A 28,000-nucleotide genomic window follows, 5' to 3' on the forward strand; every position below is an offset into this window, starting at 1 on the left:
TAAAACCTAGGAGCTAGATATTACCATACTCAATTCACAAAGGAGGAAATAGGCTCACAGTGAGTAACTTCTAGAACCAGGATCAAAACCTGACATCTAACCCTGTATGGTACCCACTGATGAATGGGAGGTAGAGAGGAGAGGACTACTGTGGAAATATTGTGAAGAAATCTCAGGAGACAGCTTAAAGTGAAGAGCTCCTGGTCTATGAGGTAGTCATATAGTAGAAGCTGACAATTAACTGGGGTGTGGAATAGAAGCAAGGGATGAGTGAAAGGAGAAGTTATGCCTTCAATCACATGCCTAGAGAAGGGTTGATGTTACTGTAGGGGCAGGGCATGGGTAGAAGGAGCTGGCCTGGGCATGGGTGGGAGAAAAGATATGTGTTTGGATTGCATTTACTTAGTTTGAAGTGCCAGGAAGACATTCATGAGGAAATATGGAACTGGAAACCTAAGAGCCATGGGCCAGAAGAGGAGGCTGAGGCCTTGGACAGGTAAAGCTCTCTGAAGGGGGAAGAAAAATATGAGAATTTCCCTGGAGCTCAACCACCAGGGGCTTCCACCTTTATGATGGGGAAGGAAGTGGAAGCAGGGAAAGAAAGACCAGAAATGGCCAGAGAGCTGAGTGTGAGGCACATAGCCTTGGGTCTTACAAGAGAAAGGACAGGTAGGTGTCAGATGCTGCAGAGAGGCCAAGGGAAATGAGAAGGAAGAGCAGACAATTGCTATCATTTGCCTCAAATACTACTGTCATCAAGCAAGTGGAGTGATCTAGAAAGCATATTAGTCATAGGAGATTTTGGTGAGTAGCAATGATACAAATAGAGTTTAAGACAATTAGTTTATTGATAAATATATAGTTACCTGTATTAAGACAAAACTTACAACAAAAGGTCCATGTTTAACCTTTGGTCAGTAATCATTCAAAATACCTGATTTAGTCAGAGATTTTTGACTTGGTTTGCAGGCATTTTTCAAAACAAGCCAGCTCTGACTGCTCTTTCTTTTCTGCATATTTAAACTCTTGACAATTATAAATAAGTTAAACCTCTCCCTCAAAGTGCCAATTATTTCCTTGTGTTTGAGAAGGCAGGTCTTGCCAGATATGATATCTTATACAAAACACAAAATAGGAATACAAAGGCGGTCATTGTCCCACCGATGCATCCAGGATTTACTTAGGCAGCTCCAATTAACACTAATGAGGATCTTGTGTGTGAATCCCTCACCTCCCAACTGGAGAGGACAGAGACCTCCACAACCTCCTGGCGAAAAAAATCTCAAAATACCCTTCTAAACAGTCACTGACGAGTTCATGAGTTGTTCACCTTTATACAACATAGAGAAAAGAGACTTCATTCAATTAAAAGTTAGGGAGTGTAACATCAAAAGACTTCATTAGGCTTCCTAAAAGAAAAAAGTTTACACTTTTTACATGTGGTATAAAAAGGAGCTACATAAATAAGTAGCCGATATATAATAGGCTAAGGATGGAATAGGAGACCAGTAACTTCTAAGGGGGACAGCCTCTTTGGAGATGCGATGAGACTGGATTTGGACACTGAAGTGTGAGTAGGGGCTGTAGATGGAGGACAGGGAGAAGACATGGCTGGCTGAGGGTGGGGATTGTGCAGATGACTTGTGGCATGCTTAGGGACTATCACATGGCTGGGTGTGGAGGAGGTCAAGGCTTTATTATGAGATAACAGAAGAATTCACAGTTTTTGATTGGAGACTAATATATCCTGATTTCCTATAAAGGAAGAGAAACTTAACATGGATGTCTTGCTTCTAGCTTTTTCTTCTTCAACTGATCTCTACATAGTCATTTATTTCTCTGAAATGTAGATCTGATCATCTCATCCTCCCTGCTCCCCTGTTCCCCAAAAAAGCACTTCATTGGTTTTTTCTGCCTGCAGATTAAAGACAATCTGCTTTGCAAAGCTGATCTAAGTAAGAGTCATCTTACAATGACCTTAGCCTTGCTGTCTCATACCATTTTGCAACTTGCACCTTCTCACATGCCCCTTGTCATTCCTTTCTCCTAAGTAGCTGGAGAACGATTTTATTATTATTATTATTGTTTTGAGACAGGGTCTGCCTGTGTAGCAAGGCTGGCTTTGAATTTGCCATCCTTCTGCCTCAGCTGGGGTTACAGGCATGTGCCACCATGCCAGGCCAGTTGGAGAACTATTTCCCTGCTCACTGGGTATGTTCTCCGGGACAATTTACCTAGGCTTCTCATCAAGGTAACCACTCCCTCCATTATGATGCTGAACTATTGTCATGAAGATGAGGGTTGACATTTACCAGAAAGTCTTCGGTGTAAGGGGCACTACATTGTACCCTTCTGCATATATTTCACTGAATCTTCTGCAAATGGATGGCAGTTTTATAGCTATTTACACAAGAAGAAATAGGCCTGGAGAAGTTACTAGCTTAGCCTTAGTTGTGCAGTTATTTAGTACCTGAGTTAGGACCTGTGTCTGGGACTTCCTGACCCTAAAAGCGTCAGTTTCTATTTCATTATCACATAATGAAACATACCTAGCCATGATCTGGCTCCCTTCACCACTGCTCTAGATGAGATGGGAACTCTCTTAAAAGAGGTTGAAGTCTATATTTTTACAAGTCAGATAAACTGGCAATGAATACTAACTTGGTTTGGTCTACTTAGATTTATGTGAAAATACAATTTCCGTTAGAAACAGTTACGAGAAAGTATCTTTTGAAACGATAAGTGTGTTGTTCTTGACTTAGACAAAACCAACGTAGCCTTTAGAAACTGTAAGGGGATAGCAACAGCTCTGTTAGATTGAGCAAGAGGCTTCATCTTCTAATCTTTTTTTCATTATTATTTTTGCTAGTGTGCTCTTTCAGGAATGTCTCGGTGCATTCTTTATAAAACTGTTGCCCAGATCTTTTTAAAACACATCAAACCAACAAAGGTCAAATAAAGAGCAATCAGATTTTATTCTTTCAGTTGAAGGCATTTCTTTAATATTAAAAATGTACTGAAATCTAGAAACACATTCTAATTATGTCTGAAAAGATTCATGCTAGAAAGTAAAAAGGCAAAGGAATAAAGCCCTTGACAATCACTGGTGGCTGAGGGCTGGGGTGTCCTCATGGGGACAGCTTTTTTCTTTACTTCAATGGCAGAAAAAATTTGCTATTTAAAATTAGAAAGAAATATGTCCTAAGCATTGTCATTCTTCATGTTTATTGGCCCACATGGTAAAGCATATTATAGTGAAAATTTCAACTACCTCATTTATAAGTGAAAACAAACAAAAAGGATGTCTTTTCTTATTCAGATAGAAGTATAGAAGGTTTGTTTTGCTTAATTCCAACCATCAGAAACTGTTATCAGAGCATCATTCTGTGCAGCTTAGTGCTGAAGTTGAGGACTTTGGACTCCATAGCAATCGCATCTTTTCATCTTGCACAGGTATTTAAAAACCAATGCTGACAGCAGAAAGTCTAAGATTTGAGGGATAAAATACTATTTTATCTTGTATTAACTTTTCTTTATAGCTTTGAGAAAAATATTTTTTGTCCTTCCTTTTGATGAACTAAGTTAATCTTGCTCCCTCCTGGCCTTAGGAAGAAATTAAAAACCAAGGCAGATGAAGCCAACTCCCTGCACTATAGTAGCTTATGTGATCTTTGTCATGTCCAGTAATTTTGGATATATGAGTTGTACTGTAAACTTGGGTTAAAATATCCTTTAAATGTCCTAAAAGGCAAAGCAAATGTTTGAAGTAATGGGAACTTTCAGAAGACTTGTATGAGATTTTCAACTTAGTGAACACATGGAACAGCTTGCCTTAAGTTAGGTGATCACATATGGTAGCTGTAAGAGGCATGGAAGGGAAATGAGGGCTGCCAGTGTGGCTGGATAAGGATCAGGTGCCAGGTATAGCAGTGTGGCTGGTCTCAGGCATAGAGGCCAGTAAACCACACCTTGGAGCTTTGGAGTACTCTCTGCCTCTTCATTTATATATTCTGAGCCAGTGGAGATGGATGGGTAGTCAAGAGAGAAATGTGAAGATGGTGGGGGCTGCCTTCTCAGGTCAAGCCCAGACATGAACAGAGCTGGACATCTGAGTTTTGTGCCAGAGTGACCCTCGGTGCTGAACACCTGGGTTGAGCAGAATGAGGCTGGGCTCTGTGCAGAACACAAAGGCAGAATTACACCGTCTTCAAGGAATTCACAGTTTTGCTGGGAAACAAACTTAACCCACAAATGTTATATGCCCAGCTATGGGGAAACAGTGTAAGCATAACAGAAATTTGGTGGGGTGAAAAAGATCTTTGGGCCGGGTATTGTGTGGAACATGTGTGGGGAGAGTGGAATCTTGAGCTATGCTCCCAAAGGTGAGCAGCGGTTGGATGGCAAAAGAAAATTCTGGCTGAAAGGAAAGGTGTGAGCCAAGGCACAAAGAGTGGGGCTGAGAGCCCACTTAGCTGAGGGCCTGACTGGAGATGTTGAGGGATGCTTAGAATTAACACAAGACAGTCCTCCAGACTGAAGGGGACCTTGAAAGTCTTGCAGAGAAGTCTGATGAGTGGAAACCAGTTTTGGGCAGGGGACTATCAGGATGAGTGCTCTTTTAGAAAGATTACTCAGAGAGGAGAGGCAGTTGGGAAGAGACCATTTTATCCATACCCAAGGAGATTAGGATTCAAGCAAAGATGGTACTCTGTCTTCCTTGGCTTTGGCTGCTACAACAAAAATTGCATAAACTGGGGTAGCTTAAATCACAAAAGTTTTGAATAGTTCTGGAGACTAAAAGTTCCAGATTAGGTGCCCTCAAGGTAGGGTTGGGTAAGGGTCCTTCCTCTTCCTTGAGTACAGATGGTTGCCTTCTTGCTGTATCCTCACATGGTAGCAAAGCAAGATTTCTCTTACGTTTCTTCTTGTGAAGGTACTAATCTCAGCATGAAGTCCCTACTCATGACCTAGTTACTTCTAAAAGGCCCCATTTTCAAATGGCATTAGAAGAAGTTAAAGATTCAACATATGAAAAATTTAGGGGGAAGGTAACAAACATTCAGACCTTACCACCACCTTGATTTTAATGGCTTTTGTTTCTAGGTTACAGATTTTCAGCCCCCCAGTGGTGTGTCAATGGCTTCCTTTCCATTTAAGCCCAGCCCTACCAAGATGCTGAGATGGTATAGGTAAGGATGACTGTACATTAGTAGCTTCAGTACTGTACTGGAAACCAATGGATCCTTCTTACCATAGCAGACCTGGAGTCTAGTGGCTTTAGGATCCATGTGGTACCTTGCTTCATTAACTCAGTTCCCATGAATGAAATTCTACTTCCCCCTACCTACTGCTCCAGTCCCTGCTGAATTAGAGCTCAGGACCAAGGAGCTATGAGCCTAAGACTTCCATAGGAGCTGTGGAAGGGATTTATTATTTTTTTTTCTGCTGATTTGAACTTGGAAACATAGGCCCAGGAATTGACAGCACTCATCTGGCAACCATGAGGTGGATAACTTTCAGAGAAAGGAGCCAAAAAAGAGGAAACAAAGCTTAGAAATGGAAAGAGAAAAACTGGCTCTTGGTCACTTAACTTGAGCTATTAGATTAAGCTTCTCTTGAAGCCAATACTACTCCATTAAATGAACCCAAAACGGTCTCCTTATTGTTTAATCCACTTTGAGTTTCAACCAGTTGCTTCTAATGAATTGTTTGGAGCCAAGATTCCCCATCAAAGGCCTAGATTTGCACCCCAGGAAACAGTCCAACAATTCCTCCAGAAAGTAATGGGGCCACTCAGTTTAATGCTGCCACACCTTACTGGCTAGACTGGACTGTTTTGGGTATGACATCTGCTCCTCCTCAAACCAACTTCCATATTTCCAAATTCCTTGCCTGGCTCACTGCTCATATGCATTGCAGCTCTAGTCACTAAAGCTTATTTGGTTGAAAACATTTTTTTTCAGCACTGGGGTTTGAACTCAGGACCTCACACTTGCTAGGCAGGTGCTCTACCACTTAAGCCACTCCACCAGCAGTTCCAAACATTTTAATGAATTAGTTTCTTGTTGACTTAACTTAGACTTTAAACACTAGAATCTTATATTGCTGGGGCTTCTAGGACAACACCCATCTTGTTACTGCTTGTTTCATACTGAGTCTACCTTTTTCTGTGGCAGAAAGTAAACAGCAATAATAACACACACATACATACACAGTATTTTGATAGGAACAACTATAAATTCATGCTATTTAAGTTCAATGGACTTTCTCTACTGCTGATGAATGTTTTACTGGCCTCTGTTTTACACTGTGTGGGGCCTTTTCCACACAATGTCCATCTTCCAGGACACCTAACATATTTGGCAAGCCCAAATTCTGCTGATCTGCTAATAACTGACCCTGGTATAATTTAGGGCCTAATAGCTTTTGTGCTTGGTGAAAGCTTTTGGCAACACCTAGGGAACACCACAGAAAATAGCTTTACAAAGACAACAGCCTTAGTTACTTGCTGTGTCTTAATTGATGCAAGCCATCAAAGTAACAAGGAACAAGGTATAAATCAACAAAATAAGGAGATGGAAGTATTTGAAGGACAGGGCCACTTTAAAGCAAGTGTTGCCCAATCTCCTAAAAACATAATAACCAAACTGCTTTGCAAAAGAAATTATAACAGTTTGCTTTTGTTTTTCCTAAAAAGCACTAATAAATAATGGGGAGTTCAATTTATAATTAAAGAAAAGGAACATTTCACTTTTGATCTTTCATAACCAAGGAGACATTCTTTTTGAATTACGATTCTCTGGCAAGGAGACTCAAGGTACTCTGGGTTCTTTGTAGTTTTTTCCCCTTTATTTCAGCTTTATATGAATGAAACACAATGACTAATTCCTTCTCTTTGGATCCTTCAGGATTTAAAAACTGGCATCTGGTGTAAGGGAAATTTAATGTTAAGTCAGAGGAGTATTTGGAAAATAGTTTACATCTGGTTTTGTACTACCCATCCCTGGAAGGACACAGAGAGAAGGAAATGAACGCACTGCTGGCTCTCAGCTTGGTGCTGGTGGGGCTGGTTCCTTTGGTGTAATGCACACCATCGCGCTCCCTTTTATAAAGGGAAGGATTAGTGCCACCTTCTTTGTAGCAATGTCGTGACCTCTATAATGCTTCTTAAATTGAGTACAATGATGGACCCACCAAGCCTTAACACATGACCTAAATCTGATCTGACAGTACTTAAACCCAGAAGTCCAGGAGGCCAGTGGCTGAACAAGTTTGGGAAAATGTCCAGAGTAGTGAAGGTAGAAGTCCAATGAATCACAGACAGAGTTACAACTTGAGGGCAGTGGAGTGGGGAAATAAAGTAAGGGCTGGTATCTGTGATAGGATTGCTGCAAATTGTGGATCCTCTATCATGTACTAGAAAAAAAATTCTTTTTTTTTTTCATTGATAGACTTTAATTTCTTGAGATAGAATCTTGCTATATAATCCAGGCTGGCCTTGAACCTTAGAAAAAAATTCTTACATCTTTTTTGCTTGTACATCTATAATTCCTTATGTTAAGGATATGAGTTTTAAAAACGTTCCTACTCTCACAAATACACACAAACACACACAATGCCTATGGAGAGGAATCTCATAGAGGCCACGTGTAAGCAGCAACATAATTTTAGGGTAGTCATTACTTTTAGGTACAGGCATATTTTAAAGTTCTCTCATTTGGTTAGGTAAAATAGAAACATGATTAAGATCCATGTATATGTCTGTACATAGAAGATACACTTAACCTGTAGAACCATGAGGAATAAAACACAGTAATGTGGCCATCACTGAACCCATGGGAACATGGCAGTTAAGGTGGCCATGCAGCAGCTACAGTGTGGGACTGATGCCTGTACCACTACCATGTGTCCTATTTTTGGGGGACTCAGGCCATTCAAATACATTAAAGGTTGGTGACAGGGCAAATTTTTGTTTTGTATTTTTTTAACTTATAAGCAATTCATATGTTAGAAATATCTCTGCTTTTTTTTTTTTTTTGACTAATCCCCAGGGCCCTCCAGGTATGCTGAGCGTTCAATACACATGTTAAGCCTTTGGTGCTAAGTCAGGAACTTTCTACCCACATCCAAGAGACCTCATTACCCCAGTGACTTGTATTTCAGCATTTTTCTTTTCATAGCTCAGATCCCCCACCTGGAAAATCCTCTGTTTGTAGTTAAACACTAAAGGTCTTTATAATTCATAACCACAAGGACAGAGAAGGCAGAGAAAAGTCTAAAACTACCTGAGTGCAGGTTGCTTTGGGGAGCCACATTCCTGGGATTGCACTAGCTGAAAAGGACAACAACCCAAAATTAGATGAACCTCCTTTCTTTCCTCTCCATTTCTGTTAGAATGTGGAGGGTTTTGATTCTCTCAGCTCAGCATTGCTGGTTGACTATAAGAGCCTGTGCCACCCTTTTAGCCAAAGACAAGTTTAGACAGGCTCTCTCTGACTGCCAGGCCAGCACTGCACAAAACTATATGTGACTCTTCTCTGATACCTCTGGCTTCTCCTTCCTCTGTCCTTTGCCCCACCTGCAGAATACTGACTTCCCCCAAGCCTGTTTTGACAACCAATACTGTCGTGCCTTGCTCTCCACTCTCTCATGGCAAACTCTCTTTTGGCAAAGTCTCTGATGTGTGACTATTTCAAGGGGGTAACTTACATTGCAAAGTATCTTGTTGAAAACTAAAGTTCTGGTCCCTGATTTGACATTCAGCCACCATAACTTCAGTTTTTAGCAACAGGCAGAAGAAAAATTTTGGGAGAAGGGCACCTGTCCATTCCTTCTTTCTTCACTGAAATCACAGTAGGATTTTGCCTGATTGTTGCTTATATTACTGACTCCATTTCTCTTTCCTTATGAAAACATGTTCTGACACTGAGCCCTAACTGTGAGGCCAACTATGAAACCTGGATTTAGCAGCAGGGGATTCTGTCTGAAAGACTGACTGGTTTTAGACTTTAATCTGGAGTGCCAGACTGAGGTGCCAGTGTCAATGCAGGGCTTAAGTTGAAGGAGTTCTGGCCTGGGAATAGCAATGTGTGAGCCTTTGCAATGAATGAGAGCCGAAGCCAGTGAGGACAGGTGGTATCACTGAGGGATAGAGAATGTGTAGCTGGAAGCAGTAGGAAACAGAGGCCAGAACACAAAGGCTACCAACTATGAGGGGCAGGGTAAAGACCTGAAGTCAATGAAAGAGATGGAGAAGGCTTGGTCTACAAAAAGAAGAAAACTAGGATTATGCCGGTCAAGAAGTCAATTCAAGTTCCCTTTAGGAGTCTCCTCCACTTAGTTCTGAGCGCCTTCAGGAAAAGATTCTTCCATTCATCTTACAGAACATGGCTAATGGTGCCTGGCACATAGTAGACGTTCAATAAATGTTTGTTGAGTGAATAAATGCCTTCTGTTAAAAATAACTAGTTTCCCCTTCAGTGAGGCATGTGTTGTTTGAGGTTACTGATGTTTAAGAGAGCCTAAAACTTTTACGTTTTGTCATTTTCAAAATATACTCAATAGTTGCATAGATAGTGTAGGCAGTTCTACTCACTGATGGGTCTTGTTATTTTCTGTGTAGTTTTATAACAGTTGTAGGTTTTTTTAAAAAAAACCCTCATAATTGAATTCTCAGGAGATTTTCTATTTGTGGTGATATCTTTATACACACAAATGCAAACCCTTTTTTTATCATCATTTGTCACCTGTCTAAAAAGTGAATACCAAGAAATACCAATTTTAAAGCACTTCATGCATTCTTCAAGCTTCAACTTAACTCCACCCCCCTCAGGCTCAGATGCTCAGAAGCTTCACAGCTCAGAAGAAGTGGAACCAGCAATCATTAACCATAATTTTCACTTATGCTACAATCAATTTTTGGCAAGCTTCACTAAAATGGTCAGCATATACCTAAGCAAAATTTTAGTCATTTTAAAGATTAATGAAAATTAAGTAGACACGACTTCAGAATTAGAAACGTGAAGTCAGCCAACTCAGGGTCCTAATACTCATTGAACAAAGCAGTGAACACTCATGGAACAAGTTAGCATTCATGCGTTTACTAGTGGAACTGGTGAATGCCCACTCTGTTGCCAGGCTGTGGGTGCTGAGGAGGCAGCAGGAGAACTGAGATTAGGCTCAATTCAAATGTCTGGGAGATCAACTCACAGTACTGTCCTCCAAAGAAATAACCTGTCAGACACAGTGACTCTGCCTGTAATCCTAGCTATTCTAGAGGCAGATATCAGGAGAATTATGGTTTGAGACCAGCCCAAGCAAAAGTTCATGAGACCCCTATGTCAACCAACAAATATCTGGGTTGTGGTAGTGTGAGCCTGTCATCCTACCTATGCAGGAAGTATAAATAGGAGGATCGTGGTCCCGGTTGGCCTGGGCATAGACATGAGACCCTATTCAAAAAATACCTAAAGCAAAAGCAGCTGGGGGGATGGTTCAAGTGTTAGAATGAACAAGGCCCTGAGTTTAAACCCTAGTACTACAAAAAAAAGAAGACAAAGAAATAATCTACTGTTACAAAGAAGCATAAAAGGATTATGTACTTAGTAGACAGAATAGTCTGAATATATAATGAAATGTCTACTACTCTTTCTAAAGGGTTATGCATTTCTCAGACATCAGTTGAGCTGCTTGGCTGAGGAGGGGTGGGTAAAGCAAGCAGTATGCAGCTGACTGAAAGGGAAATACTGTAACAGGTGGCACAGGGAACATCAGAGTCACTGAGTGAGAAGAGAGCCCTGACTCTATAGTCCCAGAGTTCCAGAGGAATGTGACTGCACAATAAGGGAAGAAGCACCCTTTGACCCCCATGTAGTGAGGGAACCCACACCTGGAAGACGAGGATCATGCATGCAGAGTGTCTAAGAGACCACATGGTAGGTGTAAGAGGAGGGGGTCAAGAAGTTGCTAAGTGACTGATGGAAGGACAAGTCAGAAGGGAATGATGTTTTTATTTTGTAAGCCTAAGAGGATGTCAAGGCTTTTCTGTGTCTGTCTACTTTGTGCAAGCTAGTTTGGTACAAAGGAGATAAACTGTCCATGTCTCCTGTGTGGTGAAAGTTGACTGTGAGGAAAATATATTATACACACATATACCAAATATATGTATGTATATACATGTATGTGCATATATGTGTATGTTCTTACCATAATATATTCTCTGCTTTCTAACAAGTCTAGTTTAGTGGAAATGAGAAAATATGTCTGCAAGTTATTATAATGAAAATGATGTGAGTACACAACAAATGGTAACTATCAGGCACCCCTAGAAAGGAAAATATTCCAATGAAACATAAGCATTACTGTTTAAGATGAGTAAAAAAGACAAGGTTATGTGCTATATTGTTACTACTTGATACTGAACTAGAGGCTTAGGCTGTGTAATAAGACAAACAAACAGGGATGAAGGATGGAAAGGACACAAACATTATCTCTACTTAGGAATGACAGAATCACCTATTTAGAAAATTGAAGAAATAAAATGAAATATCATTAGAACAGCTAAGAGTACTAGCTCTGGTTAGCATACATATTTAGATTTTTTGCTATATATTATATAATTATATATATTTTATATCTAATATGTTATATAAATGTATATATTATATATATTCCCTAAACATCATTGATAGTCATTAAAAAATAATGAAAATCCACCAAAGAGAAAAGTACCATAATAAACAATTTGTTTCTAAGCTCTTCCAAGTTTTTGGCAGAATTTAGTTCCTCACAGCTATAGGTCTGAGGTCCTCATTTCCTTGGTGGCTGTGGCTAGGATTTTTTCTTAGTCCCATAAGGCTGCTTGCATTCCTCCTCATGTTGCCCCTCCATCATGAAAGTGCAATGGTAGGTACACTGGTTCTTTTTCATGCTTCATATCTCTCTGACCCTGCTCTGTTACATCTCTTCTGCCTCCAGCCAGAGAGAGAGTTCTCTGTTTGGACTGTACCCACCACTTGGCTAATCTGGGATGCTCTCTCTTTTGAAGGCCACTAATTACTAACCTTAATTACATCTGCAAAGTGTCTTTTGCCATATTCACAGATTCCAGGGATTAGAGAATTGATTTTCTCTGGAGGCCATTTAGCTACCATAATTCTTATTTCACATAATGTATACAATAAACTTGAAGTTGATTAAAAGAGTTAACTGTATAAAATAAAACTCTTACAAGTACTATAAGGAAATAAGAGAATATATTTCTAATCTCAAGTTAGAGAGGGTCTGTCTTCCTACGCAAACTTGTAAACCATAAAGGAAAAGAAAGATAGGTGATAATCTCAAAATTAAAATAGTGAATAAAAATTAAAACATAAGCAACTGGGAGGTAGTAGTTGTGATTTATTAAGATAATCAATCATTAATGTAGAGAATATGTTTTTAACACTTCTACAGTATATATTAGGAAAATAAGGGGGAAATTAGCAATGAATGTGATCAAGAAATTGACAGAAATCAAATGTTGGGCTTCCACTTTTAGTAATGTTAGTTTAGATAATACTTTCCCAAATTTGCTTTAAAATATTAGAAAACTGACAACACAGGGAAGAATTATGAGGCCAAGCAGATAACAAAAACCAAAAGGATTTATAAGCCTGGCATTAGGGACATTTTTTATGTAGTGGTCTTACCCATTCTAGAGTTGCTGATGAAAGGCTGAGTCAGTCTCTCTCTCTCTCTCTCTCTCTCTCTCTCTCTCTCTCACACACACACACACACACACACACACACACACACACGCACACACACACACATCCAAGGAAATATAAATTGCAGTCCAGGGCTTATTAAGGGGGAGGGAGTGACTGGTAAAATTAGTGCTTTGGGTGCATTCCAAAAGGAGCAGGAGTGATTTGTAAATACACCAGCTCTCTCCAGGAATGAAGTCTAGTTTCAAATTATCTCAATTCTTAACAATGAATTAAGGTTTTTCAAGACTGCAAGTTTCACTACTCAGCTACCTAGAAACACATGTAAATTATCTATGGAAAAAAGAACATTTCTGTACATTTTTATATAAAATATCTGTACTCAAAAAAAAAAATAGCCAGGCTCATATACTACATATAATGACCAAAGGCCAAGAGAAAAAAAAGATACCAAAACAAGACCAATGTGTACTTCAGTAATGGTCATCAGACCTAGACTTTTATGATCAGTATGTGCGCGACAGAACTAGGAAAATGATTGTGACCTTGGTACAGAATAAGTAACTTAAAAAGAACTAAGTAGAAGTTCTAACTCTAGAAAATATAATAACCAAAATTCAGAATGGGTTTAACAGTAGATTAGAAATAGTTAAGGAGAGAATTATTGAACTAGAAGCTAGTTAAAAAGAAAATATTCAGAATAAATACAGACATAGGGAACAGGGTCTAATATCTGCACTTGTATATCATCTATCTATCTATCTATCTATCTACCTGTCATCTATAACACACATATAAAATTATAATTCTAAAACAGAGAACACAGACAAAATTAGGCAGAAGCATAATAGAAAATCTGGATATCATAACTATTAGAGAATCTATAATTCACTAAAAATTCCCAACAAAGAATATTCTAGGTCCAAAAGGCATCATCTGAATTCTGCCAAATATTTTAAAGCAAAAACATGTAGTGATGTTATGAGACCAAAATCTAATGAGAATGTTACAATAAAAGAAAGTTATAGGCCAATCCATCCCTCATAAACACTGAAGCAAAAATTCGAAATAAAATATTAGCAAGGAAAAAGTTAGATTTTTGATGATTTATGATCAAATGAGTTTTAGTCCAATAATGCAAGACTGATTTAACATAAGAAAATAAATCTATAAATTTCACTGCAGTTGCTGAATAAAGGACAAAATCCATCTGATTATCTCAAAAGACAGTGAGAAGGCATTTAACAAAATTCAACATCCATTTGTGATTGAAAAAAGAAAAACGACTTGGTAATAATAGAAGGAGAATTCCTATGATAAAGAGAATTTATACAAAGTAAATTGAATTTCTATATACCTGCAACAAACTGAGAAAACAGAACTTTTAAAATGCCATTTAAAATAGCTTTTTTATAATAGGTCAAATACATAGGCATAATTGAGCAGAAAAAATAGGACATAGTTTCACAGAAAATTTAAAATATAATAGAAAAATGAAAGACTGCTTAAAGGAGGACGTATACTATGTTTGTGAACTAGAAGACTTTAAAAACTGATGGGGTCAGCCTAAAATTTACATAGAAATGCAAAAGGCTATGAAGTATCTACTTCTAAAACGTAACCTTGACAAACACTATTTTTTTTTTTTTGGTTTGTTCATCAATGTATATCAATATTGAAAGCGTAACTTACATGTTATTAGAAAGAGTTTGCTCTGGGTTATCCTTTGGTTTCCATGGCATGTTCTGACTTACCATCTCCTTTATCGTCCTCTGCTTATTCAGTCACACAGAACCTCAAAATCTTATTGCTAATGGAACATTTGGGATCATTCATCCTAGTTTTCTCATTTTTTTCTGCAGGGGCATTCATTCCAATAAAATCTGAAGCTAAAATTTCTGCTCTGGTTCCAACAGGGGTACCAGGCCTGGAGCAACATCCCTTGAATCCTTGCTGCTGCTATAACATCAAGGACAAGTGCTCAAGCCTGGCATCTGTGCTGGGAAGAACCCCCACCCAAGGTCATACAAGTCATACAAGGGGTCAACAAGTAGCCGACCCCTCTCTCCTTCCTTTCCTCATTCTCTCCTTCCTTCCTTCCTTTCCTTCCTTCCTTCTATCTAGACCTAGAAAATATTCTCTGATCTCTCACATGTCCTTACCCTTTCAGAATAGACCTGAGTGCAAATGTCACACACAAAGTCAAAAGTGATGTTTAAACTATTTGTTTTCCTTTATCACAGTAATAGAAGCGCCTATAGGATAAAGTTCCATGCCGTGTCATCACATGGACTGCTGAGAAATCATTAGGTTGTTTGATTCAAAATAGGTCCTCACTTAAAAATTTTATAATGTCAGCTATGCTATATTCTTCACTAGTTCTAATTTTTTCATTTAATTCAATAAGTTACCCTTTGCATTTGAGCATTCATTATAATATTGTTCCCACTAGAACCATGCTAATTTTTTCACAGAAATCCAACCTACATGGAAAATAGGTTAAAATGACACTTTTGAATTCTTAATTGCTCATTGTATTTTAAAGAATCACCCTTCTTTCCTTATTTCTAGTTTAACTGATTTACGTCTGTGTCCATAAAATACTTTGCTATGTCATGTGTGTTTGCCGATAATCAATTTCAATTGTTTCTGCACCCCAAATGACAATTTTCAACAGGAAAAGGAGATCTTTTCTGGCTGGACCACAGTGAAAAAGGAACTGCAAGTAGGTGCATCTTAGAATGCCTGATGCTCTTTTCTGAATGTGACAAGCACAGTAAGTAGTCATCCAACATTTCTCTCTTGTCACCATGCTGACTCACCCCACCCTCTTTTACCATTTCTGGGTTTATCGCTTCCTCTTTCCAGCTGTTCACTCAATTCCACAAATTAAGTACTTAATGGTTGCCAGAGAAGTAAGTCTTGATGGGCTACGGCTGGGGGACAAATTCTTTTTATCTTTCTGGGTACTCTATTCCATTACCCAGGTCAGTGTTTGACGATTCATCTTGCTCATCAGTTTTAAAGGTGGTATAGAACACAATGTGGTTTTAAGCTTTTGTTTCTGCTTTATTTTTTAAAAGCCTCCTTAATTTACTGGTTTAGAGTAAATGATTTGGGGATTAAAAATATATTTTTTAAAAAATGACTAAAATTAAAGAAAAAACTATCTTTAAAAATTAAACTAAAAGAAATGAGGATATACTATTACATTAATTCATTACAAGGAATATAAGATGAGACCCAGCCCGAGGCAGGCACCACTTGGCTTTGAACCCTCCAGTCCTGGGTCAGAGCCCTCTACAATCCCGGGGCTCTGCCCTGGTCTTCATGGTCCCCCACTGTTCGCTGTGAGGACAGAGAGCCACTTCAACAATGTAGAAAATGCTTTATGGAAAAACAGCTGCAATGATGCAGTGGGTGCTTGGCTGACACTTGGATCTGATATGTCAGCAAAGCAAGGATTAAAAACATGCAGCAAGCACACCAGGGATCTCTCCACTCCCTAGCACAAGCCCAGTGAAGTTAAAAACAAAGGGAATCTTAAGAAAGCAAGGATGAAATGCAGAGCACCCTCCGTCAAAAGAGGGCTTTTAGTTTCCTTAAAAAAATTGTGTGATTTTTTAGAAGGGGGTTTGGGGACAAGTGCTTGACTTGCTTTGCCACTAAAGTCTACTAGAATAGCTGAGTTATAAGGAACATGATGAGATGTGTATTTTAATAAATTATATTGTCCCTGACATTGTAGTTGAAGTGTTTGTTTCAGAAAACAGAGGCAAGTATTCAAACTCTCATTGAGAATAAGATGTGGTCAAAATTAAATGTGATTCTATGCCTCATAACAACTCAAGTCTTAGAATGATGCATCATACCAGCTGTCTGGGAACAAATGTATTTTGTTGGCATGGGAACAAAAGAATTAGCCTGAATTTTGTAAATAAACTGTGGTTATTAAAATTGCTTGAAACAAGCCAGAATAATAACCATTAAACATGAAAAGTCAATAAAAGTCTTTGAATTATATTTCTGTTGCAATTATTATTCCTGTTTTCATAATGTGCTCTGGGATAAAACATAGTTTTGATTTGTTAGTACTTTTAAATAGATTTCACTACAGATGAGTTAGCCCACAGTAGTCAAGACTGTGAAGTCTGAAAATCCATTATGGAAAATGGAAATTGAAGCCTTGGAAATCTGTAGAAGGCCAATTCTTCCTTTTAACAAATGTCACGATTATTGCTTAATTGATTTTCTGTCTCCACAGCATCAACGTCTTTAAGGCTGCCTGTGACTCCATGGATTTGTTGGTTACCCTGGATGATGGCTGGGGTAGTTTAAAGGTAAGCAGTGCTATCTGTTGAAAGTTTAGAATACACTGATTTTGGTTCTCCTAACATCAATGTTACTTCTCCATCTATCACTGGACATTGTGGGAGGCAAGTAAACTCCTTGAGAAAACCAGCTACTAGCTATAATGATATAACAGGAAGAGATGTGAAGGCATTTTTGGAGATGCCCAATGTTACCCGAAAGCTACATATTACTAATAGGCCCAAGTTTTATTTCTAAAATCCAGGAACCTAGGAAGGAAGCAGCAAAGTGCTCAGTTTATCTGTAGAGACAATAAAGGACTTTTTTGGTGTCCTTTCTGCTTTTGCCTTCTGAGGACATCTTTCATGAGTGAACTGGAAGGCAAATTTGCCCTGTTTTAGAGGTGAGCAGGAAAGTGGGCTGCATGGGTGGGTACTGGCATCTTGCTTTCTTCTTAGTTTTCTCTGGTACACTAACCCTTTTGGTGGTATAATGTATGGGAATAACTGAGGGCCACAGAGAAGCCATGAGAACCCAGATGAAAGGAGCAGCCCAAATGAAAATGGTAGAAGAATATCTACAGTATTTATTTCCACAAGTCTAGACAAGAACATTCTTAAGAAAAAAACCACTTAGAATATGTTTAGGAGGCTCAATACCAAGGGTCTGTAATCATTAACCAAGTTCAGTGGCATTTGGAATGCTTCATCCTCAAGCTCCATGTAGCATGTGATGTTCATCTTCCCTCCCTCCCACTCCTCCTCTTATCCCTCCCCTCCTCCTGCCTCCCACCCTCATTCTTTCTCCCATTAATTCACTGAGCACCACGTGGGCCAGGAACTGGGTTAAATGCTGTGATACAAGCATAAACATGACAGGGTCCTAGCTCCAGCTACTGTGGAGTTTGATGGGAAAACCTTCAATAGAGGGCCACAGAAAGTGCTACAAGAACAGATGAGAGCGGGACAGGGGTTGGACAGGGGTATGGGTGTGGGTGTGTGTGCACGCGCCTTGGGGGTGGGGTACAGTGAGGGAGGGCTTGGTGTTGGGGCATACGGACAGCAAAGGTTTTCAGAGCAGTCTGACTTCAACAAGTGCTGGTAGATACTGTGAGGATGACAGGCTGAATTCTTGCCCTAAAGAGCATAGCATCTGGTAGGAAACACTCTCTTGACTTTCAGGGCTGCTCACACACTCACATTTCTGGGCTCTCTCTGGAATTCTAGATTCAGATTTTCAACTCTTATGTCTCCAAATGTAATGTCCTGCCAGCACTTCAGATGCCACATCCAAGAAATAATTGTATTGTGTCCACTATATACTATCTTATCAGTTTGAAGACTCAGCATTATTTTTGATGCATTGCTTTCTTTTGCCCTTCCTCCACATCTGTGTTCTGTGAATTTTTCCTTACTAGTCTTCACATCTTCCCTTCTCTTTCTACTCTCTTTGACAACATCCCATGCAAGTTTTCCTTATTTCTCTACAACTAGTTATGTGAATTTTAGTGCTATAATCTCTGAATGTATTTCTTTTCAACTCTTGGTCATCTTATCTACTTCGGCTGATTAATCTTTGTAAAGTTTAACCTCAACCACGTAACACTCCCCATTTTTTGACAACTTTCTGACGAATGAGTGAACTCTGCACTGCATCCAAGACTGGCCACTAACTGCCCTAATACATACCACAGTGCTTAGCAAAGAGCAGATCCTCAACAACAAAGCATTTTTCTTTTCTTTCATGGACAACATGAATGAAACTAATTTTCTGGTCTTGTTTTCCTCTTCACTGATATACCCTCTGGCCAAGATATTACTCAATAGTCCCTGAACACTTCTGAGCAGATTCATGACTCCCCCTATTCTGCTCCCTAACTGGAATGTCCTTCCTCTCTGATAATGCCCAGCTCAGGTCCCTCTATGAAGAACTATAATTACACACATTGCAGCTGCATGTTTTATAGTGTTTGAAGTATTTTTACACACATTATCTCATTTTGATGTTCCCAAAAGCCCTGTGGGAAGGTATTATATTAACATTTTACTGATTGGGGACCTGATAACCAGAGAGGTTAAGGACTTGATCAAGATCACATGATTAATAGTGACAAGATTGATTCTCTTGTGAAATATTCAGCACTGTAAGTTACTTATCAGGAGATCCCTAAAGTATTAGAGGTTTTTCCACTAATTTATTTAAAATAATATTCTGGGAGACTGAATAACCAATGTAATAAAATATGAAAAGAGTAAAAAGTCAACAATGTATCAATAGAGACCATGAGACGTAAAGAGATCCTTTACAAATGCATTGCCCTTGGCCATTGGATATGGCAAATTAGTACAAAAGCCATTCATATTTTCAAAATTTTGTATCACCAGTATAAAGGAAGGCTTTATGCATATATTAATATCTACATTATATTAGATTAGAATCTAACCTTGTTTTGTGTCAAAAGTAAATTTCAACTTTACTCATAATTTTTAGATTTAAACCTGAACCCAAGTGATAGATGGGATCTATCCATTTTACAAGTGTTTAACATAATGGAAAATAGCATTCTAGGAGGGAGCTGAGACCCTACCCTGAATCTGTCACTACTGTGCTGTATGTCAGGGAAGTCAGACCCTTCCCTGATGACTCAATAAGGAAGTTACATCCTTTCCTTGCACAATGAGGAAGTTTGATCAGAGCTCTGATTCCCCATCCTTTGCTGAAATTATGGAATTCTTACTTAGATCTTATCTGGACTTAGAAATTATTAACTCCTGATGAGGAGAAATACAATGGTTACTTTACGATTTATGGATTAAAGGAAAGATCATGTTTTTATAAGACTAACTTAGAAAATTAGTAATTTCTAATTCTATTTCTCTTGATCTGTGTAAATGTCAGTATTTCCTTCATGCCTACTGATAAGCACACCTTCTCTGGGGACCATCTTGCTGCTGGTCTGCCAATGGAGGCGACAGAGGGGAGCTAGTGGACCAAGGCAAGTGGTGGGCAGCGAGGATACCACCCATCAAGACCTGATGAGAAGCAGCCATTTGTTTTTAATTAAAAACATAACTTTTAAAATGCCTCATTCATTTTTTGTTTTTGTAGAATCAAAACACAGGAATTTTCTTAAATGAAAACCAGAAGCAGTTTAAACTTTTTTTTTTTTTTAAAGCAAGCAAGTTAAAAAAAGCAGCCTAGGAAATTGGCCTTTGTAATTCTGCCAGTTTCAATTTTGATTCTTTATGCAACTAGTATCAGGATAATAATATTTGGTTGAAAAGAAAGTTTTAAGTATCTGTTTTAGACCCACTTTGGTTGTTTGATTGGCTGATATGAGGCTAGCTACTGTTACTGCAGTTGCTTTACTTGATGAAAAAAAGTCATAACATAACAATATCAACATTTTAGATATTCTAAGTAAGTTCATATATAACCAGACTCTAAAAAATGTTCATGATAATAGTTCTAATTATTTTTGACTACTTCCTTTAGTTTCAAAAATTGACAGGGAAACATGGGTCAAATTTAGATAAAATAAAAGATTAAATTAAATACAATGAATATTATTAAATGCCTATTATTTGCTGCTCAGTTTTGTTGAAATGACTGGCTTTTTTTTTTTTTTATAGCTAGGACCTTGGAAAGAATCTAACATCTCATGGTTGCAAAGATTATGAAATATTCAGCTTTACCCATGGTTATTTCCTGACATTTCTTTGGTAAACTGTAGCCTAATAAGAGATATCAGGAATTAGTGTAAGAAATATTCTAAAATACTATTGTCACTACAAAGATGAAAGCAACTTTGATGATCAAAAAGAAGTCAATAAAAAAAGACTGAAAGTAGTTCCTGAATCCTTCTCCATTGTTCATTTGGGATTTCTTAATTTCCCAGCTCTCAATATATTATGGAATTTTCTGTGTGAAGTTTTGCCATGAATTAAAGTGATGTCAACAAAGTTTTACCTTAAATCATATTTTACCATAAACTGGAAAGGCCCCAGTCCTCCAGGGAGCACCATTTCCTACTTTTAAGAAGTTTGTCTTTTCTTCTTTTAGTTACAACCATCCTCACGAGAGGACTGGCGTTCAGCTGACCTTCAGTGATAGTTCGATCTATGCTGAGTTGACCTGCAGGACACCATGCTCCATCTAAGGGGATGTTTTCATCTGTGGCCAAAATCTGCTATGCGTTCATCTCCTTTGCTACTTGTTCTTCTCTGTCCATGGAAGGTCAATGGTGTCTGCTACTGTACGCAGCACTGGAGCAGTATTTTTGTTTCCCTGTCATCTATAATAAGCTTACTTCCCCTATTGCTGCCATCAGTTTTTTTTTTAATTAGACATGTAACTTCAAAATTATCATGATAGGAGCAAAGCTCTGAACTTCAGATAAGCGTGGGTCTAAACGGTTTTACTATTTACTAGCTGTGTGGTCTTGGACGAGCTATGCAATCACTCTGAGTTTTAATCTATAAACTAGGGATAATAATACTGACATGTCATTATTGTGAGGACTAGATGAACTAATATGTGTAATGCTTTTTGTATGACATGTTACGTTGTAGGCACGTAACAAAATGTAGTTATTAGAGTTTTTATTCTAGATTTCTATTTTGTCACCTTATTATTGACTATATGGCATAAATATTATATAATACATATATGTAGAAGTGAATATATGTGTATTTATACAAATTACATACATACATATGGAAAACTGAAAAATTCAGTAATTATTAATATTCAGCACCTATTAGTTGCTTACTTTGGTCATTTTGTACAGTTCCGTAGTTGGGATCCTATTTGTAAACATCTCTGGTGTTTACCTTTCCCTAAAAGTGAAATGACCTACTCTGATATTCCTGCACTGAGTCTTACACTAAGACAACCAAGGTGTAAATGTCTAGTAACACCTGTACATAATGGCCCAATAGCACTTAGAAGAAGGTTAGCAATGCTGTAGTCAATGGCTGAGGACAATACAACCTTTATAAAAGGTGTCATTGAGACTGGATGCTCTCTATGGATGCCTTGTTGAATTCTTACTCTAAATTGTTAAAATCATCACTTAGTATAATTCATTACAACCAGAAGAGTTGGGTGAAAATAATCTAACCATTTGAAAATAATGTCATTAACTGTTGTCATAGCCAGATTAATCTGGCTTATGTTACATTCATTTTATTAACAGAATGGAAAGAAAGAGGAGAAAATTTAAGTTAAAAAATGCAATTTATGTCTCTAAGTAAAATAATGTCCACTTATCTTAAAATGATGGCTGCCTACCTAACATCCATTTCCTCTTTTTATTCTGTTTTTCCTTCCTATACTACTTTCATCACCAGCAGGTGACTCCTGATTGGTCTAGGCTAGTTTGGTACTCTTAGTTCTTTTGCCAGGGTTTAGGCACACCAGGCTGAGCATGTGACCTTCTCTGTCCAATGAGATGTGAAAGAAGGTGTGGGTGTGGTTCTAGGAAAGAGCTCCTTAGTCTTCTGAAGGAGAACCCAGAAACTGACCATCCCTTTCTGCCTCTAGATAGTGAAGCTCTGGGCAGGACACATAGTGCTACTGTAGCCATCTTAGAATCACTTTTAGAATGAAACCATGAGAATGCCAGAGATGCAGAGCCAGTTCTACCTCCAGATCTTTCCTTCTATGTGGTAATACATTCCCTATTGTTTATGACAGCCATAGCAGAGCACTCTATTATTTGCAACCAAGAGTTGCTAGCTGACACAGAAATGCATCAGCTCTATGACCTATAGGAGTAAACAAGACAAAGAGGAGAGGGGAGCCTACCTGTTCCTGTGACTCCATTTCTTTGTGCAGTAATTTTTTTTCTGCACATCGCACCTGATTAGAGCGTTTTTCTAGTTCATCTTGTAAAGCCTGAAACAGTGTAAACATAGTGACATCAAAAATCAATATGCTTGAAAAATAGTCTTATCACATGAATTGGTATTAAGAAGACTTCAGGTCTCTAGTTTATTACTGTTTTTCCAAAGCCAGGTTTTGTATATTAGGCCCAGATGATTTATGCCTTTAGAATACATAGCATTAAAAAATGCAAACAAATAAAACAGACTAGCAGATGTCAATTCATATTATAATTTTTTAAATATTCCCAGCATAGAACAACAATCACATAACAGAGCACTAAGTATTTCTAATTAAAATAGCCCTACCTGTATACCTGCCATGTACACTTACACTTTGAAAAGTGTTGTTATATATAGGAATCACAATATCTGACCAATATGGCATTTTTCAAAATTATAAACTTATTAAATTATAGTGAACTTAAGTTGGTGTGAAATCTAAAGAACCTGTAAGAAGTAGTTGAACTTTCAGTTGGCAAGTAGCTGTTAGAAACAGAGTTCAGGTTAATACAGGGAACGTAGAAGCCACAAAGATCAATAATTATCATTGCATCAATTACTATTTTAAGTAAAAAGTGAATGAGAAAAGAAACAGGAGCCATTCAAACAATCCTACATAATTATAGAATACATGGAAAGTTACTGTGTAGAATTCATGGAATGAAAGCGGCAAATATGTAAATATGTTCTCAAAATGAAATTCATCCAGTCAATATTGAGTTCCTGTGTTATGTCAAGATTGCAATAGGTACTCTACACATAGCTGAGAAACAAAACAAAGCAAAACAAAACCCCACACTCACAAGGCTTACAATACAATGAGGGGGGCAAGAAGCAAGTAGAGTAGTATTTTACCAGTGATAGTTACAGGAGAAAAATAAAGCATGGAAGGGGGGATATTCTGGAGTGGGTGGGGAGAGGTGTTGTAGTTTTAAACAGGTGGCTCAAGAAGGCCGATATGCAGCACAGGTTACCTGTGTACCTGAAGGAGAACCTTCCTGTCAGGCAGTGGAAGAGCAATCAGGTTAGGGACATGTCAGGGCTCAAGTCACACCAGGTCACATGGAATGCCACAGGTCAGTGAAGGACTTTAAGTTTTACTCAGAGGCAGACAGGAAACTCCTGGAGGGCTGTGAGCGGGCTCTACTTGGTTGCAGACTGGAGTGGAGCAAGGCAGAAGCAGGAAGGCAGGTGAGAAGCTGCTCAATTTTATCTAGTGATAGAGAGTTGGACCAGGGTGGTTGCAGATGGTCAAGAAAATGTTGGCTTTCAGATATATTCTGAAGATAAAGATGATGACCCCAAGGGATTGGCTGCAGAGCCTGAGAAAAAGGAGGGCCCCAGGAAGACTAGGTGGGGAGCTGGAAGAGTATAATTGGCATTCCAGAGAGAGGCAGGTGTTTAGGGTGAAGTACTGGATGTAAGTTTGAAATGCCTATTACATATCCAAGTAGACAAAAGGTTAAAGACAAAAGGTTAAAAAATGCATCTGTTGTAAAATTGAAGGCCAAATAGAATGAGGCCTTGAATGACGGCAATGGATATGGAGGAGTGGATGCAGCAGTAGTACCATTAATGGGGGACTGGGGAAAAAGACTCAAAGACTGCATAAGGCGTTGACACTGAATGACCAGCGAAGAGTGAGAACACAGTGAATCAGAAATGGTGGTGGCAGTAGGGTTTTGCCACACCGGATTTAAGAAGCTAACAGAACTTTGAGGCGGACCTATGGCTATGGTTTCAATATTTATATTCTCCTCAAATTCATATGTTGAAATCCTAATTCCCAAGGTATTAGGAGGTGAGACTTTTGGGAAGTAAAGGCTGGATGAACAGGATTAGTGCCCTTAGAAAAGGGGCCTGAGAGAGGTCCCCTGTCTCTTCTACTATGTGAAGACACAATGAAAGACAGGCACTTATGAAGGAGGAATCAGATGCTCGCCAGACATCAGATCTGCTCCTGCTGTGATCTTAGAGGTCCCAGCCTCCAGAAGTATGAGGAATAAGTGTGTTTCTCACTCCCCATTCAGTGTGCCAACTGAGGCACCTGTCTAGCACAGGGTGCTGCCAAGGGTGGGTCTGAATAGGACAGAGGTCTCTCAGACAAGGTGCACGTGGGATGTGTCCCTAGAAATGTAAGCAAAATAAGAAGAGGCTCTAAAACCTGCCCCTTGGGTGATGCCCACACTGCAGAGCAGGCAGGGAGGAAGACGGGACCAAGAAAGCTGCTGAGGATCTGGAGGGGTGGGACATGATAGAGGTGACATGAGTACAAGGGAAACTAGCTGATGGAAAGTCTCAAAGAACACGGAGCAACAAAATCAGATCTGATCTTTTCTCCGTACTCCACACAGTGAGAGACTATTATGTCTACTCTGTTTTATCAATATTATCAAGACAGAATTCAAATTACATTTGCTCTTCAAAAAACTAATACTTAAAATTTGCTCATACTTTAAAAAGGTAAAATGTGATCTTTTTAAGGTTAATCAGAGAAAGTGGGTTACGTCTAGAAATTACTTTTATTATCTATTAAAACATCAGTTTTAAAAAAGCAAAAAGTAACTAAATAATATTCTATTTCCAAAAAAGCTAAAGTGAAAGGAAAATGATGGTTTATATTGGCAAGTGTTTATGAATTTATATTCTAAAAAAGCTTTTATGTTGTTAGAGTTCAACCTCAGAATTGAACATAAGGACTATGTGAACATGACCATAGCTACTCAATATGTACAACCAGGGGGAATTTTTAAGTTGTGGCTTCCTTATTGAAAACCCTTCAAATTTGACACTTGATACACACAAGAACAAAAATCACAACTTCTAGTTTATCCCCCCAAAAAAGCCCAAGATAACTGAAGAACATAACGTCCAATAGTGGGTCAAAAATAAAAATCAAGCTTCCACTTGAATATTTAAACTGTCTATTCTGTAAAATTATTCCTTCTCTCTTAGATCTGCTGTGTTAACTTGCATCATTACTGAAAAGACAATTTTTTTCTCCCAATCAAATCCGCTTTTAAATACCATTCAAGTCAGTTTGCTGAGAGCTCTATGCTGTTCCTGACTTTCAGAGTGTTTTGTGTTGGTAGGGAACAAAGAAAGACACTGTGTAGAGCAAAGATGTAAGTGACAATGCTAAGCCCTACAAGAACAATGAGGGTATACCACACTGTTAAGGGGAAAGGTTTATTGATAATTTGATGTGTTTGTTTAACATATGAAAATAATTGCAGCAAATTAAACTGTAACAGACTTTGCATGTTAATGGACTCTTGAGGGTGAGGTAGAGGACATGGCAGCTGATGTGCCCCTGAATGGCACCTGTGATAGTAGGGAGTTTCTGTTGCTTTTTTTTTTTTTTTGGGTGGGGGAAGAGTATAATAGTCAATGATACAATGAAATGTTCATAAAGTCTGTGAACATAATTCAGAGCAAGCCACTTCCTAACTTGTAAAATCATGCAGTAAGAAGTTTTATTAAAAACAAGTTGCCTCTTATAGTTCTGAATTAATTAAATAAGCAGGGAGTGATGGCAGATACATGCCTTTTAATGATGAATAAATGAAACAAAAGTTCATTTTAATTACAAGTAGTTATTTAATAAAGGAAAACTTCATTTGAAGAATGAAATTATAGTGATAAAAAAAGATATAATCACAATGTTCCAGTTGCAAGGCATTGTACAAAGGGACTTTCAGACTTGGCATTTTACTATGACCAGAAGTCTTTTTAGAGATTTCTGGCATTACCTCTGGCCAATCTCTTAGCCAGTTCCTAGGGCAGCTGAGAGCTGTGACTCTGTGGCCCCTTCCCAGTGGGATGTCTAAGCACAAATCTGTCCTCAGCTCTTAGTCCAGGTTCTCACCATAAAATGCAATTTCAAACTCTTTTTCATCTGTATCAAAACCTGAGTTATGTGAAATTTGGAAAAATTCACTTACAAATCAAAACAGACTCATCAACAGTATGTATCATACTCTCTATAATCAGCTCTTCAGAAGTACTGTCATAGCTGAGTGACCCCAGAGGTACCTCCTCTTACACACTGTATGCCACACTTTGCCTGTTAAAGAGTTTTCAAATCAGTACTCATAAATATAAAAATTGGCATTTGACACTTATATTCTGCCCCATTCTGTGTTTCCAAGTCTTGGCAAAATGCTTGCATCATGAAGCCAATGGGAACACTTCTGGGCCTGATCTATGTGGGTTAATGGGTTCTTTCCTTGGTTCCATTCACATGCCCTCTGGGAATGGGAATAGTAGAGTGTTCTACTATTTTAAAGAAGTGTATTGAACCATACGGAGGCAAAACAGTGTGGATTAAAGCTTTGCTCTATATAAATATAAAACTGGGATTGGCAAAGTCATGAATTTTGAGGCTTTGGGTAAAGTCTGTGGTGATGAAGAGAGAAAGCACAGAGTCTCTGCTGGGCCTGAGAGCTACTAGATCTGTACAGCTCAGAGGTTTAACAAGAATAAAAAGTGGAGTAATTATACTAAAGATGCTGCCAAAAAGAGGTCACCCTAGCTACCTGCAAAACATTGCTGAAGCTGGGTGATGGGCAGATGAACTTCTGCATACACTGCTTCTCTCTACTTAATTGTATGTTTCAAAGTTTACAAAACAAAAAGTTAAAAAAAAAGTGTTTTTAAAGCTTTCCTCACTTAAATAAAATGAAATTACCATAGCCTTTCATGACATTTGAATTTACCATCTTTGGAGGAAACAGATGACTAATTCATCATTCAGCAGGTAGAAAAGCTGTTAGGGGGTGCCCCCATGCTTGTTCTGGACTGAAGGAGAAGATAACTGGAAAGGGAAGGCTTAAAGCTTATTATTATTATTTTAAATGTGGTGCTAGGGATGGAACCCAGGGCCTAGGCAAGTGCTCTACCACTGAGCTGCACCCTTAGACCCTATTCATATTTTTATTGAGATAAAACTTATATAAAATAAAATTCAAGGTTTAGTTTTTAATGGCAATGGTCTATTTTCTATTTAAAACATGTAAGATGAATTAAAAATTTGCATCATAAAAATATGTTAAAGATTAAAACATCTTGATATAAACATATCTTCCACTAGTT

General features: G+C 38.4%; 1 protein-coding gene and 1 long non-coding RNA gene across 24 annotated transcripts in view; one reads left to right on the forward strand and one right to left on the reverse strand.

The window, feature by feature from the left end:
* The window catches only part of Cep112 (centrosomal protein 112), a 459,140-nt gene that overhangs the window by 16,539 nt on the left and 414,601 nt on the right, over positions 1-28,000 (reverse strand). For 18 of the 19 annotated variants that reach the window (XM_074045313.1, XM_074045307.1, XM_074045308.1 and 15 more), the window contains one exon: positions 22,827-22,916. The exons of the other annotated variant lie outside the window; for it this stretch is intronic. In XM_074045313.1, the coding sequence (XP_073901414.1) occupies positions 22,827-22,916 (90 nt within the window). The remainder of the gene's footprint in view (positions 1-22,826; positions 22,917-28,000) is intronic. 19 annotated transcript variants of the gene reach the window in all.
* LOC141413686 (uncharacterized) lies at positions 1,170-27,823 on the forward strand. Of its 5 annotated transcripts, none has more exons than XR_012438467.1 (6): positions 1,170-3,453; positions 5,104-5,189; positions 14,624-14,728; positions 15,385-15,483; positions 16,972-17,047; positions 21,081-27,823. It is a non-coding gene; the product is annotated as an uncharacterized lncRNA (long non-coding RNA). The 5 variants fall into 5 exon arrangements; XR_012438468.1 differs by having other exon boundaries at positions 1,170-1,570; XR_012438466.1 differs by lacking the exon at positions 14,624-14,728 and having other exon boundaries at positions 1,176-3,453.

This window comes from Castor canadensis, chromosome 11 (assembly GCF_047511655.1).
Source record: "Castor canadensis chromosome 11, mCasCan1.hap1v2, whole genome shotgun sequence".
NCBI classification, from domain to species: Eukaryota; Metazoa; Chordata; class Mammalia; order Rodentia; family Castoridae; genus Castor; species Castor canadensis.